At 32.6% G+C, this 15757-nt stretch overlaps 1 protein-coding gene across 4 annotated transcripts in view; it reads left to right on the top strand.

Moving 5' to 3' along the window:
* LOC123716434 (hypoxia-inducible factor 1-alpha) overlaps positions 1–15757 on the top strand; it is an 84138-nt gene that overhangs the window by 48800 nt on the left and 19581 nt on the right. For all 4 annotated transcript variants that reach the window (XM_045672181.1, XM_045672182.1, XM_045672185.1 and 1 more), the window contains exon 7: positions 9006–9150. In XM_045672181.1, the coding sequence (XP_045528137.1) occupies positions 9006–9150 (145 nt within the window). The remainder of the gene's footprint in view (positions 1–9005; positions 9151–15757) is intronic.

Here is a 15757-nt window from a genome sequence, read left to right as displayed (position 1 = left end):
GTGATTGCACCTGAAGGCTCCATATACAGGACATTCTATGAGATGCATCAATCTGACTCAGTCTGCTTTGTTTGTACGGCGCACGTTCATGACGTATCTGAGTTCAAGCCAAGTGTATACAGACCTTAGAAGTAGTTATTTTAACTACGCCATCCGTGTCTCCGTGGCTTAGTGGTAAACAGAACTCGGTTCGGTTCGGTTCGGTCCGAGCATAGGTTCGGTTATGTTTATACATTTGTAAATGGATCAATGTTCCTACCCTTATACCTATGTTCATAACCTTTGGGACGTATTCCAAAGTTAGTTAAGGACTTCAAAAAGTAATAATATTATTATATATAAGACGTTATTTTAAGCTAAAAGCGTGTAAAAATGCTGCATTTATGTTTCATTGCGGCGTTCGCATTATTTGAGTTTACGGCCGTGGGCGGTTAATGGTCGGTCGCTGCAAAATTAAATTGTGTAACTTATAGAAACAAAATATTAATGTAGTAACAAGTTTACGAATTTTTATTTAGCTAAAGCTATTTATAATCGTAGAAAAACTAATATTGTCTTTTGTTAAAATAACTTTTACACATTTAAAGAAAACACTTTCTCAACGGATTGAAGTTATGTATTATTAAAATTATCAAACACCTGGGATCCAATAATATCCAAACTAAAACCCCAAGACAAACATAGCCGCGAAAATAGAGGATACCGTGAGTCATTTCTGCAAAAACCCGTCATCTTTTAGTCGATATTAACTCCGGGAAAATAAATACAGATAATTTAACTTTCTCTACAGCTGTGATACCTTTTGACACCTTTTATCTTCAGTCACTGTGACCATGCACGCTGTAAAGCACGCGAAACGTCGAAATTAAAATTATGTAAAATAATTTTAAGTTTATAATAATACAACTTCATACAAATCCGTTGAAAAAGTGTTTTCTTTAAATCTAGAAAAACTAATCATACCTAATCGTCTATATAAAAACTTATCACTATTGAACTGTCAATCTAAATAAATATTTATTTGATGCTCCCGCTTCTGATCTGCTGATCACCTACTTGTCTATAAGATGAACAAATGATCATTAAACAGATACAGATCTGTGGCCCAGATCTAAAGAGGTTGTAGTGCTACTGGTTTTATATGTTTTTTTTTAAATTATCAGTTAAGCTTAGCGTAAAAACAAGCTTACTTTTGTTTTATACAATATATCATATTTTCTACAAAGCCACCAAGTTGTTCGCTGGATATAGCTACGAATAGTCATTATAATCGCTTGAACTTGAAAAACTTAACGATCTTAATATAGATGTTGAGTGGTCGTCAGTATCATTAGCTTTTTTCGTCATTGCCACCCCCACAAACTGAGTTTGTTCTTAAGCCTACCTTTTTAGTCGCTATGTCGCAGCCAACTAGCTTAATATGCCAAATAACAGCCTAGCCTCTTAACAGCGCCGTTTAACTAGCGGCCAGAATGATTTTAGATATTTGATTAAACAGCTAGGAAAATATTGAATATAGTATTGTCTTTTGTTAACATAGCTTTTAAACATTGAAAGAAAACACTTTTTAACCGGATTGAAGCTATGTATTATTATTAAAAACTTATAATTATTTACATAATTTGAATTTAAATTTTTCCGACGTTTCGCGTGCTTTACAGCCTAAATAATTATAATAATAATACATAGCTTCAATCCGGTTAAAAAGTGTTTTCTTTCAAATATCGAATAACTTGGATCGATGATGTTTTGCTTGTTTTTGATGACAGGCAAGAAAAATAAAGCCCAATAAGCACTTGCATAGTGTTATATACGTATCAAATCGCAACAACAGAAACGTAAACTGTCCTCGAATAAATGATAAAGTTCATTTCTCAACAGAATCTCGATCACGTATAGCAAAATCCATTACATCCTACAACGATCCTAATTTAATTTCTACGCTTGCGTTGAATTTCAAGCATTTACACTTTCTCATATTGAAATAGTTCGCCTACACATTCTTCGTTAAGACATCGCAAATTTACTGCATTTTATTTGTAAGAATATTTGTCGCGACCTTTCCACTGTTTTGAAGGTAGACTAGTGAATTACTCTGATATAGTATTGTCTTTGGTTAAAATAGCTTTTACACATTAAGAAAAACACTTTTTGAATGGATTAACTATGTATTATTATTTAAAAGTTATAATTATTTACATAATTCTAAATTTTAATTTTTTCCGACGTTTCGCGTGCTTTTCAGCGTGCGTGGTCACGGTGACTGAAGACAAAAGGTGTTAAATGTCAAAAGTATCACAGCTGCAGAGAAAGTTGTTTTATCTGTATTTCTTGCCCCGAAGTTGATATCGACTAAACATTTAAAATTTAGAATTATGTAAATAATTATAAGTTTTTAATAATAATACATAGCTTTAATTCGTTCAAAAAGTGTTTTACTTCTGAAATGTTTTTCTTATCAGTGTTTATATAAATCTTTTTTTGCTTAATGGTTTTATAGCCACTGTGCACTGCCCGAGTGCTTGTGCATAGACGGCCATACCTGGATGTCAAATCATATAAGTGTAATACGAATTCTCGATTAAGAATCATAAACAAACAACCAGTTTTCTTAGGATGTTTTCCTTCATACTAATAAGTCAAAATCAGCGAAAATAATTATCACTGACTCCGTTAATTATCTGAATTAATAATTTATTTTGAATTTAGAATTTCAATATTCCTAACGCAAATGATACGTGTTGTAAAGTGTTTTATTTCTACGAATAACTCATTTCATAGAATTTGACTTGACGAAAGGCGATACCGTGTCTTATAAAAAAGGACTTAATCCTGTTGAATTACAATGGAACGAAACAAGTCGTTCGCTTATAGTTTTACATTAGCCCGTTTAATATTATTAAATTTAATTATATTTACTTTCACGCTTAAACAAGTCAAATTGTGTTTTTTTCAACTTCCAACAAATTAATGAATTATTTACGAGTTCCTATTGTATTCCTAATGATGTCACAGGCGAGGTGAAATATCTGCTCACAGCTGGAAGAACGAGTTGATACGTTCCTAATATATTAACTTCATGATTATTATAATACCCCATAGATAAGGTTTAATTTACGTTTTGTTACCACGAGAATGTAATTGCGTGCTCCTATTTCACCATGGCTCCTGCTGATGTCATGTGGAACATGGTGTGATGGTTGCAGCTCCTTACAAACGTTGTGTAATACAAAAAAAAAACTTGGCGATTAAAGAGTGGCGGAGTGTTTATTGCCAGTTCTTCTCTTCCCTTCTACGCCCTTGATTTGAGAACTGGCAGTAAATGTAAAATTAGAAGCATTCAATGTATATACATTTTTTATTGACGTTCATAAGTGTACATTGTATCACCTATATGAATAAATGATTTTTGACTTTGACTTTGATCATTTTTCGGAAATCTTGGGGTTAACTAAGTATTTGGAGTATTAGTAGTCTTAAGCAATTATTAATAATTTATTAAAACAGTTTTTTTTATTTTCAATCTAAAATGTACGGATAAAATAAAACAGTATATATTTTTTTTTAATTCTAACAATGTTCGTTGCTTATGAAAAAATACCTAGCGTAATTTCTACTAGATTTTACTTTTAAATCACTACCTATACAAAAGTTTACGATTCGATTGTTTACAGCTCCTATTTTGTTAGTCAATTGTTTATTTATTGAAAAAAAGTTTTCCCAACGTGTGTTATAAAAACAAAGCTTACATCTAGGTACACACAAATACTGATTTTACACCCATTAACAGGCAAACATAGCGCGACATAACTATTACTAATCGAATTCTTTAATATGTGATCCTTAAGGATCCTTGCATGCCTTAAGGCAAGAGATGAAAAATGATAGGTTATTGCAAAATTTCAGAAAATATTGCTGGAAAATTAATAAGCTCCTGCTCCTCCTTTCTTGGCGATTCCTTTAAGGTCTCCGCAGTTAGGCTATGGAATTCACTTCCCGTCCCTATTCGCTTAGCTCCTTCTCTATCTTCCTTTAAATTTCCTCTGTACAAACATTACCTGTCCACATCGTATTCCTAACTTTCTTACTAACTACTAACTGACGTGAGACTTATCTTAAATTATCGTGATTTATGTGTGTTTTTACTTTCTATCTTTAATATTTTATTCCTGTTTAGTTTTTGTTTTAATAACTGTGTATTACATGTATTTTGCACTACTTGCCTATTTTATTTAATACATTTATTTTTTCTTTACTCACAGTGGTTGCCTGGAAGAGATCGCCCGTAAGCGATAAGGCCGCCAGTTGCCCTCCTTTTGATTTAATTATGTTAATTTTTATTTTTATTTTGTAGTGTAACGAAGTGTAAATAAAAAAAATAAGCTAACTTACACATCGGATACAGGCGTTAGAATCTAGGACGGTTTTGCGAAATGGAAAAAGGTATAAAGAAATCCTTAATTTTTGAGAGCAAAAGAAGCCTGTTGGTATATTTTTTTATAAATAACATACATGTCCGCTCCAAAGTCTTCCTACGTACAAAATTTTAAAGAGTAAAAATTCTTCTTCGCTAAGCAATTTTGGAGAAAATAATTAATAAATTAATTTATGGTTTGTAACGACAGGCACCATTGAAGTGATTGCGTACCGGTGACGCAGTTGGTGTGTTAATAATGTATGAATAATAATACTTTATAGTTTACATATTTGCTAAATATTTAAATTTATATTGACGTAATTCTTATCACCTTATTTAATATAATATTATTTTTCGATCCTACTTTTAGACATTTTTTTATTTAGCCAGCATGAGCGTATATAGTATAGTACATATATAAATATTATAGTAATACCACTATGTGAAAGATGTTTAATATAGAACAAAATCATTACAAAAAGGTAAACACGCTCGCATTCTTAATTCCTGGAGTAAGCAGTTACCTTACTCTGTGAAATTTATTTATTACACTTAAGCTAAATATAAACAGGGGTAGAGTATAAATAAAATGGTGAAAATTAAATTTCTAGAGACGTCAAAGGAAAACAATTAAACGAGAAGAGCTCAGAGATTAAAGATTGCTCAGATGACAAAGATTCTATCCTATAACAGCTGCGTTTATTTAAAATAAATACAAAATCCATTCAATCCAATGTCGTGATAAAAATATTTTAGCTTACTGTTGCCTTGAACTTGACTTACGTAAATTGGGTAATTGTCACACTAGGCCCGCGTGTTTTTACAGCCGATAACGCCTAGTATACCGTTAATACTGTGATTAGCTTATTTTTGAAGAGTTCCAAAAGCTGAATATATTGTTCGTTAGTTTGTCTTGATATTTGACTGTGTATATACGCAGACGTTCGTTGCCCTAGTGGCTTCAGAGTGCGACTCATCCCTGAGATCGTAGGTTCGATCCAAGTCTGTCCACCTATAGAGTTTCCTTGTATGTGCGCATTTAAAATTTTCTCGAAATGAAATAAAACATCGTAAGAAAATCGACGGTATCTAAGGCCAGCCGGTGCATATCACATGCTTGCATACAGAAATCTGAGGCCCAGACCTAAAAAGATTGTAGCGCCACTGCATTATTTTTTTTAATATAAAATATGAAGAGGTTTAAAAAACTTAATGTGAACAATCTTACTAAACCTAACGGATACTTCAGTTTCTAATAATATTACAATTAGAATTAAGATATAAAAAAGAAAGAATTTATGGATAATCTAATTGAAAATTAATAAGCATTAATTTAGCGTCAAGGCCAAGGTGTAGTCACGTGAATTGATCATGCAAGATAAAACCCGGTTTTAGAACAAAGTGTTAATCATAATTCGAGGTAGTTTAGTCTTTAACATTTTTAGCTACTTTTTCTCTAGTTACTTAAATCTAGCAAAAAAATATACAATTACGGTTTCAATTTGCGTTCTATGTAATTGTATATATTGTAGATTTGTTTGTATAAATAATGCCTTTTTTAGAATTTTATGGATATATTGTATTTCCCGTGAAATTTATATGAGATTTAATAATGAGATCTTTCGTCAAATACACTCAGTGTGATTGATGTGTTATTATTATTTATTTCCAAAATATAAAAAAATACCGAGACAGGCTTGTAATATATTTTAACTAAAATTACTGACATTTAAAAATCGGATAGCTTTTCATTTCAATAAAATATTATACGATTATGTAAATTTACCGTCTAGAGAAGCAAAAATATAAACCATATCTGAATTGTTATTTCAGAACCTTCACATGTACAGAATTTCATATGGCTTGGGGTCGTTGAACCCTGTTTAAAAGATTCTTTGTAGTTTTGTATGCTCAATGTTACGTGTATCTATTATGCTCAAAGCTCAACATGTATCTGTTCTATGATGTCAAATATTTATTATTGCAGTTTAGTTTTTACTCTCTTTCATAACACTTTCACGTCTATCAAAGACAACTAGCTATGTATTTGTTCGGTTGTGTAAGCTTAGGTTCTGGTCTTTTGAAATTATAAAAAGATATTTTTGAGAATTAATCTCATACAATCAATCAAGATTGGTAGATTAACCCTGAAATTCATCATCATTACACTAAAACACTATTCGTCTCTCTCCATTATAGCGTTAACTCAATTTGATAGAAAGGGATAGTTTCGTTGAGTTTATTTAAGATAGTCCCAGATTATATTACACAAAATAATAGTAACCAAGATTTTCTCACTATTGTATTTACATGGTCTTAATAGATTACGTGACCAGTAAAACGGATGCAGTATTATCCTCATTCCTATAACAAAAGGTTTATTTAAATCGGTTCTGTGTTTGACCCAATGGGTCATTGAGTATTTTAGATTGACATAAAAACAACGGTTTTCTACTAGTAGTTGCATTTACAAGTGCTATTATAACATTGACGAAACCACATATATCCAAGCATTCTCTCTCTTTCTCTAGGGAATTAAAATATAGCATTGAAATAGGTATAACCTAGATTTGAACTATTGGATCTTTTGTTAACAGTGAAGGTTTTCCTATAGATTCACTTTTTGTATGACTTAAGTTGAGTATTTTAATGACAAGTGTTCTGATCTGTCAGAAACTATTTCATCCCAATTGTACTAAATTGAAGTAATTCGAAATGTCTCAGCGTTGGATTGTTATCTGGATCAATCCGGATAAGTCCCCGGAAGCCTCTCATTACAATAGATTGTACACTAGGTATATTCACTATTGCATATATATCATTATTAATTATATCCTTGCGTACTTTGTCCTTGAAGTCTTCGTCATATACGTCTTCATTGTTAGTTTATGAATGTGCTAATTTCCCATCTTAGTCGCTATTTGTCTCTATGTCTGTTACTATCAGGTTTCATATGAGGATTATTAGCGGTTTAACATCATGTCTATGTAATTCTATCCTTACTATTTTATTACTCGTTGCTATTGAATATAATAAATCTTAGATGCCTTCTATAATATTGGGATCTGATTGTTACAGTATCTTAGTTCACTTTAGACTATTCTCGATATTCCTTTTTCAAAGAATAACAAATACACTGACTGAACAGGATTGCCGTTTTGCCTGTCGTCGAGCAATTTTATTTACAATTAACGTAAAATACTGCAAAGCTGTTTTTAAGACCATTTAACCTAAATCGGTTTTAATGTCCCCGTTGTATCGTAAACATTTTGCACTTCATATAACTTTAGTTTTGATGAAGTATATTGTTTGAAATGAGTTTATTTTATATTGATAGGTTTGAAAATATTTATATTCAAAGTTTGTGTGAATTAACTTTAGCAGTTATTTATAAGCACAGAAACTAAAAGTATTAATTTGTATAATTAAAAAAGAGCATTTTATACATCGATGAAATGTTATGATGAAAAAATATTCAAAATATTAAAAAAAAAAACATACGTATCTTAACTATATGGTTTAGTAATTGGCGGCATTTCAATGAACCACTTAAGTATTTTTGTATATGTTGTAATATTATCGCAATATTATGCATTATCACGAAGATGTGCAGATAAATAAATCCATGGCATTATTTCAAGTGATGTAGCAAGTGTTTATTCTTGAAAAAGTATGTGCAACATTAAATTTGTAACCACGGTCAGTTTGTTTTTGTACCAGCTTGGTATCCAGAATGTCTTCAATAACACCGAGAGACTAGTGAAACATTTGGGATTATGCCAGTGAGCAACAGTGTAGATTTCTTTAATCGGATTACTAATGCAGTTCGCTAATCAGATTATACTAAGCAGCTTGGATTGTCAGCGCTTAAAAGTAATGAAACTGCATCCTCGCTATGAGAGATGTTAAAGATTTTAAAGCTACACAGTATGTATTCATTGTCATGTGAAATCTTGTTTTAATCAAAAATTATATTGTAAATAAGAATCGGATCTGTGAATAAAGTTTGTTTACGTTTACCATGGTTTGGTAGAGTCAAGTACAAAAACTAGTAGTTAATAAAACAGTGAGCTAATGGACATATTAGAAATAAGGGCGCCTTGATTAGAAGGAAACCGATGTTCACTTAATTCGATTGCCTTCTGCCACAGACACGCAATGTTAGATCTAGGATTGTGGAAATTTGTAATCTAATTGTATACTAAGGCTCCTAGTAACGGCTTGTTTTATTCTACAAAACTTAAGAGATTTATGTAGTAATTATCCTCCAGTAAATTGATATAATTTATACCTGCGTCTATTGTATCGTTATAATCCTTTGGAATCCCTCTGGAATCCTTCTAATGTAGCCGAATCGAATTGAATGGTTTGATAACATTATTTATTGCTCGAAAATAAAATTTAATGCGGCGGTGGATGGTTTTGACGATTACTTTTATCATTAAAAGTTCACGTTTTCAGGTCAAGCTCTTTGATTAATAAGAGATAAATGTGACAGATCGTTTGAGACAAATTCAATCTATCTGAATATTATTGATTTCAATATAATTTCCATTATTTTTACAGAAAATTTTGATAATTGTTTCAGTGTTCTCGAAGGGACAATGCGAAACCGGGCAATACCGTTTCCTGGCGAAGTCTGGCGGCTACGCCTGGGTTCAAACCCAGGCCACTGTCATCACGGACAAACAACAGAAGCCCATCAGCGTTGTCTGCGTCAATTACGTCATCAGGTAGGTTTAGCTATAAGATAAACCACGCAATTGAAGTGTTTAGTGAATATTTTTGAAGACTTGTATAGAATTTAAGTAAGGTAAGTGGAATTTTTTATTTAATTTTTTAATGTTATAATGTGGTCTATCGATCAACTGGCTTTTTATGTTACCTTTAAACGGCGTTGTAATGAACGCTCCTTATCTGGATCACTCAATTTCAGTTACTTTTTTAGGAGCGCTTTCATTAAGTTTATTACATGACTGCCAATCAACGAACGGTGGAATGTAAAATATTACTTCGAAAAGATGAAGGCCTCATAAAGTTTTCGTAGTCGGTTCGTGTAATCATTAAAGTGTTTCTGGGACAATGAGAATAGTAACAAATCTTAATTAACGTAGTCTAATTAAACTGGATTATTCCAAACTGCACAGCGTTAACATCATTTCAGAGTTATGTGAGGAGATAGTTGAATCTGAACTATTTTAAGAAAGTTATTCTCACAATATTTTCTTGTTCTACTGTATTTGATATCCCTTTAGGTCGGCGATCTCGTAAAAACGAAAACAGTTAGGACCCGAAATAAAGCTGGGTGATAAGGGAGAGTAGTTCGTAATCCTTTGATCACAGCCCTGTGGCAACTTATGTAACAATTTGCCCAAGAGAATTCCGAAATTCCAATTCAACAAAACCTACATGTGATTTATGATTTTCTCGTATTGTATCTACGAACTTGATATAAAAAGGGGTTTAATTTTCCCTTTAATCAGGTCAGTGTTGGCCTAATGAATTCAGCGTGCGACTCTCGTCCCTGAGTTCGTAGGTTTGATCGCCGGTAGCGCACCAATGCACTTTCTTTCGCATTGAACATTCGCTCGAACGGTTAAGGAAAACATCGTCAGGAAACCGGCTTGCCTTTGACCCAAAAAGTCGACTGCGTGCCTCAGACACAGGCTGATCTCCTGCTTGTCTATTAGATTAACAAATGATTATAAAACAGATACAGAAATCTGAGGCCCAGACCTAAAAGGTTATAGCGCCATTGATTTTTTTTTAAATTTCTCTTTAATATACTCTTCTAATGCAGTATATGCTGAAGCTTTAATTTCTCCGCCATCTTAAAAGTTACTTAGGGCAACTCGTTCAAGTCAATTAAGTCTCGTTTCTAAAGAGAATCCACAGAGGCTTTATTAAAGCGATGCTCGGATTAGAGATACTTTTACAAGATTTTTAGGTCGTCTTTAGGTGTCGTTGTCGTTTCATCATATTTTTATGATGCTATTACGTTGTTACAATGCTCCCTGATTCCTTCTAGTGACAAGCAAGAATTTCATTTGTATTTTTTTTATGTTTAACAAGTTCCACTTGGATGTTTCAAATTACTTTATTAATTTGTTAATATTGTTACGAGCTAGGGTAGGGGATCGGATAGAAAATGCCGTAGATTTATTCAAGGGTTTATTTCTTGAAAAATCAATGAGGAATTTATGGCCACAAATTAATCGCAGAAATTCACTTATAACACACAAAAACACAGTCACTAATTACTTCACTTATGCACACTTCACACAGTACTTTATCACTTGTATTCACTTTATTCGCACTTTATCGCTTCGGTGTTCCTCTCGTGTAATCGCATTCAAAACTAAAGTCGCGTTTCGGCTCGCTTATATATCCCTGGGAATAATTCTAAACAATATTCGAGAACTTACTAGGCGGGCTTGCTACTGAGTAGCGATTGCACAATTCTAGAACGCCCGCACTCTTTGTCTCTTTCGCACGTTGCTCCGTCCTTGTCTAGAGTGCTCAGTCTAGTTTCGAGAAAGTTCTGATTTTCTCTCTCTCTCTCGTATCATTTCGTCCTTGTCTCACACCTAGAAAGTTTGGTCTAGAATATTCCTTCATCAAAGGGGTATACCTAGGCCCGAAAACGCCTGAAAACGGGTCCCCTGAAAACTGCACCACTCTACTACACATGTTCTGAAACCGACTGAAAAAAGGTTTCAGCTTCCTGAAAACTAGGGCAACATTATGGAAATTACAATTTTCTAATATGTGATTGACCCTCTCCTGAAACGGTCAGAAATCATATTACAGCCTGCTGAAAAGTTCTCTAACTAGTAGAAAAATCTAGAAACATTGCAGTCGACCCGTCTTCGTAACAATATTTTATGTCTATTACTCCTGGCTATAAGAAACATTTTGAAGGACATTCTTGTTCGTTTATTCATTAGAAGATTCAAATATCAGCTTGGTAATTTATCGAAAGAATCTTCAGATTTTCGGTCATAAAATTCAATATTTCGACGTTGACTTTATTAAGAATTGTTGTGGGTTAATGTTTAGTAAGAAAATTCTTTATCAGGCTCTGAAAGTACTTTCTGTGTCGTGTCGATTTTATGGGCCATAGGCAGCACTCGCAGTTTGACCACGTCTCGAGGTCACGATTAAATTTATATTCTTGTGTGGAAGTTTTTATTTTTCTTTCAAACTCGTAAATTTTAAACACTTAACAATTATTGTATTCACATAACATTTACCTACTTCAAAATCAAATATTTTGATATAATGATATTTTCATCAACAAATTATTATTCTTGTTGTTGCATCGGTATCACCTACCACTGAAGTATGAGAAAGATTTCTGTTTATCCTCATTCTTTTAACCACCTTTTTTCTCGCGTTAAGTTTATTTTCACGTGTAACAGAAGTTTTAGATTTGCCGCCAATTCACACAAACAAATGATAAATGAATCTATACATTAGGTTACCAAAGACTTCTAAAATTGAAATTCAAAAAAAAGTTTCAGCTATGTTACTAACTGGCCAGTTCTAAACATTTTCAGTGTTACCCACGTATTAAAGTGTGCCAAACGTGGCCGGATTGCAATATTGATGATAAAAATAGCCTTTAGTTATGACTACTATAGTTTAAGTTTATTTATGTTATTATAATATTAAGTACTGGTACACGACCTCCGATGGATAAGAGGCCTCTTGCTATTACTTCCACTTGTCTCTCTTACTCTTTTTAAAACTTTCTGTACTATCTATATTTTTATATTTCTAAATTCATTGAAATCTGTGAAATCTTTAAAATATGTATTCTCTATTTAAAGGTGTGCAGTGTTTTTTTTATGTAGTTTTTGTTTATTTTATAAATTGCATCGTATTGGTTTACCGTAACATGTCATACCTTTTTAAATAAATTAAATTCTAGTTTTATAACCGTACATGTGACATGTGATAAACGATATGAAACTGTTTGTAGTTTCAAATAAAATACGTCATATTAAATTGCTCGAGTATCACTTATTACATGCTTCATTGGATGGCATTCATTGAATAGAATGTTTATAGTAGTGAGCCTTGAGATACGCCACGTTTATTTGGCTCGTCTCTTAACTCTGCCAGTATTTCTGCCAAAGGTTCCGCGTTCTAACCGGTGTGTGTTGTTTTTGTTTCACAAACGTCATTACAAATTTACTATCCTCATTAGGTTTTCCTGTTTGAATTTGCATCCTGACCACATCGAAGTCCACTCTAAATGGAGGCATGATCAGTACTTGACAGTTTATGCAACAGCCGATCTATTTACGATTGGTTGAACGGAAAATCTTATCTCGGGTGACTTTAGATTAAATTAAAAGCATTCAGTTGCATGGTAGGGGTTATCTTGGGTGAAATAGTTGCTATGTGCGTCCTTCCGGAGCGTGATATTCTTATAAAAATGTTAAATATTTTATTTATTTACGCTTCGTTACGTTATACAAAAACAAACATAAAAAAATAGCTACATAAGTTTTTAGGCAACGGGTGGCCTTATTGCTAACAAGCTATTTCTTCCAGGCGACCCTAGTATGGGACAATAAAAAACACCTACAGTGGGGAGTACAAGTAGTGCATAAATAATTAACAAAAACGAACATTAAATAACATGTAACAACTATAACTAAAATAAAGTAAAATCTATAAAAAAATGTTTTAAACAAAAATGTTAAAGCTGACCCTTGGGTTAATAAGTAACAATTACTATATATAAGCTTACGAGGCAAAAGATAAATGATCAAAAAGAAGATTTTTAAATAAATTTAAAGACTGAGCTCGTCTGATAGTATGAAGTAAGGAGTTACAAAGCAGGATACATTACACATTACAGGACTGATAGAATTCAGTTTTATCAATAGGTTTTTCAAGAATTAGATTGTCAAGGGAACACAAATCAAAACTACCGCCAGAAAAGAACATAAAATTTTGCTTTAAGTCAATCAATCAATCAAAAAGTTTTTATTTCAAATAGGCCTTTGCAGGCTCTTATGAAACGTCTAGTTGCACGGTTCCAAAAAGTGGGTCTCATGGAGAAGAACCGGCAAGAAACTCCATGGACACTCTTTTCAACAATGGTTTAGCTTACAAAGACTCGGTTACAATAGTAATAATCGGCTGAGAAGTTTATATAATGCAAGGTATACATAGATTCTATACAATGCAAAAGAAAATTGAGTTTTTACTATTAGTGTAAAATGAGATACACACTTGCACAGCGCAAGTTGCCAGGGAAGCCGCACAGGCAGAGATGAATTAGCGCCATACATCTTTATCGTCAACATAGTCTTGGATTTTATAATACGCTTTTTTAATTAGGATTCCTTTGATGACGTTTTTGAACTTTTTAGTCGTAAGATCAGTTACACACTTCGGTAGCCTGTTGTAGAATCTGACACAATTCCCAAGAAACGATTTATTCGATTATGTTAATCTGTATTTTGGGACTACTATTTTATGCTTATTCCTGGTATTTATAGAATGAATAACACTTTTGACAGTGAATTGATGCAAATTTTTACGAACAAACATGACATTCTCTAGAATGTAAAGGGAAGGCAACGTCAGTATATTAATTTCTTTAAATAATTCTCTCAGAGACTCGCGGGGGCCAAGATTGTAAATTGCACGAATTGCCCTTTTCTGGATGCGCCCCACAGTAGAATAGGACATTATGCTATGAAAGTAACTAGGATTTCAAGAAGAAATTAGCTGTCAAAGTCTTATGCAAACAATTAAATCCCGTATAGACACGGAAGACTGATGAATTACTACAATATATTGCATTACTAGTTAAGTCCACATGAACAAAAATACTGTACTAATTTATCTTAAGTTGATTTTCACTATCAGCAATAATATCGGCATAAATTATTAGCTGAGCTAAGATCATACGTTGTATCTAAAATTTTCAACGCATTGAATTTTCATTAAGGTTTTAATAGGTTGCACCTGGGCGAAATCGTGTGTCGTTTGATGTTTATTTTTTACGTATGTAGGTCAATGTAAGTGCGCGTGACGAATGCATTCGAAGGGCCGTATCGCTAACTATTATTAGACTTGTGTCTTGGTTGTTTTTAATATCGTGTAACAGTACATCTATTAGTTTTATCAATGCTTAGAAAACGGTTGTTTTTGTTTGAAATATCAACTTACCAACGTTTTTTTCGTTAAATTTCTTGGCGGTTTTACTGAAAAACGACTACTCCTTCGCATTTTTATCTTCATTGTTTACATATCTTGTGGCTTACCGATAAGACTTGGCTTAAAGGTCTCGTTACCAGGCCATAATATTTAAAAAAAAAACTAGTGGCTTGAACATGGGACTTCTAAAAGTCGAATATATGATTAATGTACTTTATATGAGAGCATAAATACTCGTTTTTAAAGTGAAGGGAAACTTTGAGAGAGAAAAACCGGGCATGCCTTACATACAAATCGACGTGTGTCACACACAGAAGGCTAATCACCCACTTGTTTATTAAGAAAAAATATCGTCAAGATATACATCCAAATGATTTTTTTATTTAAAGAATTCGATTTAAACTACGTCGTATTTTCAAATACTTTTGATTAGTTACTATGTGTGTAGTCAAATTAGATTGTTTTTTTTACAATTTAACTTAAACAAACATAACAGTCTATAAACTAACATACCATCTCATACAAATTTAGATGTACACTCCAAACGACAATCTGTATTCATTGCGCATATGAATAAATTTCAAACCACTTTTATATCGACGACGATTTCATAAACAATGTTTAGATATATATAAAAACATCCGAATTGTAATTAAATTATCAGTTCTATTATATATTACCTTAAAATTATATAATATAACGGTAGGGCATATAACAAGCAATAACTTCCTGAGAAGCCTGAAAGTATTTAAAAAGTAGTTCTTCATATTTTCGTATCTGTTTCCTGATATTTTTTTCTTCATAGACAAGTAGCTGATCAGCCTTCTATAACATGCTCTACCTTTAAGCTATGCCGGTTACCTCACTATGTTTTCTTTCACCGTACGAGCGAAATTCGGACATATAAAGACAATGTACTTAACATTGGCGTGGGTCGAACCTCGAAAGAAGTCGCTCAAGCCGCTAGGCAAACACTGCTTGCTATTTGCAGGTGCAAATGGTAACGAAATAATATATAAATAACTAAACGAGTACAAAATATCGTTGACGAATTAAATTTAATTATTGTTTTTAAACCTACAAACATAATAACTCCTTGATGTTATATTTTCCAGTAATATCTCTCGTATACAATATTTTATTGCAAAATAGGTTAAA

This window comes from Pieris brassicae, chromosome 11, assembly GCF_905147105.1.
Source record: "Pieris brassicae chromosome 11, ilPieBrab1.1, whole genome shotgun sequence".
Classification (NCBI taxonomy): domain Eukaryota; kingdom Metazoa; phylum Arthropoda; class Insecta; order Lepidoptera; family Pieridae; genus Pieris; species Pieris brassicae.
Note: the sequence above shows the minus strand (reverse complement) of the source record. Positions and strands in the feature narration are given on the sequence as shown.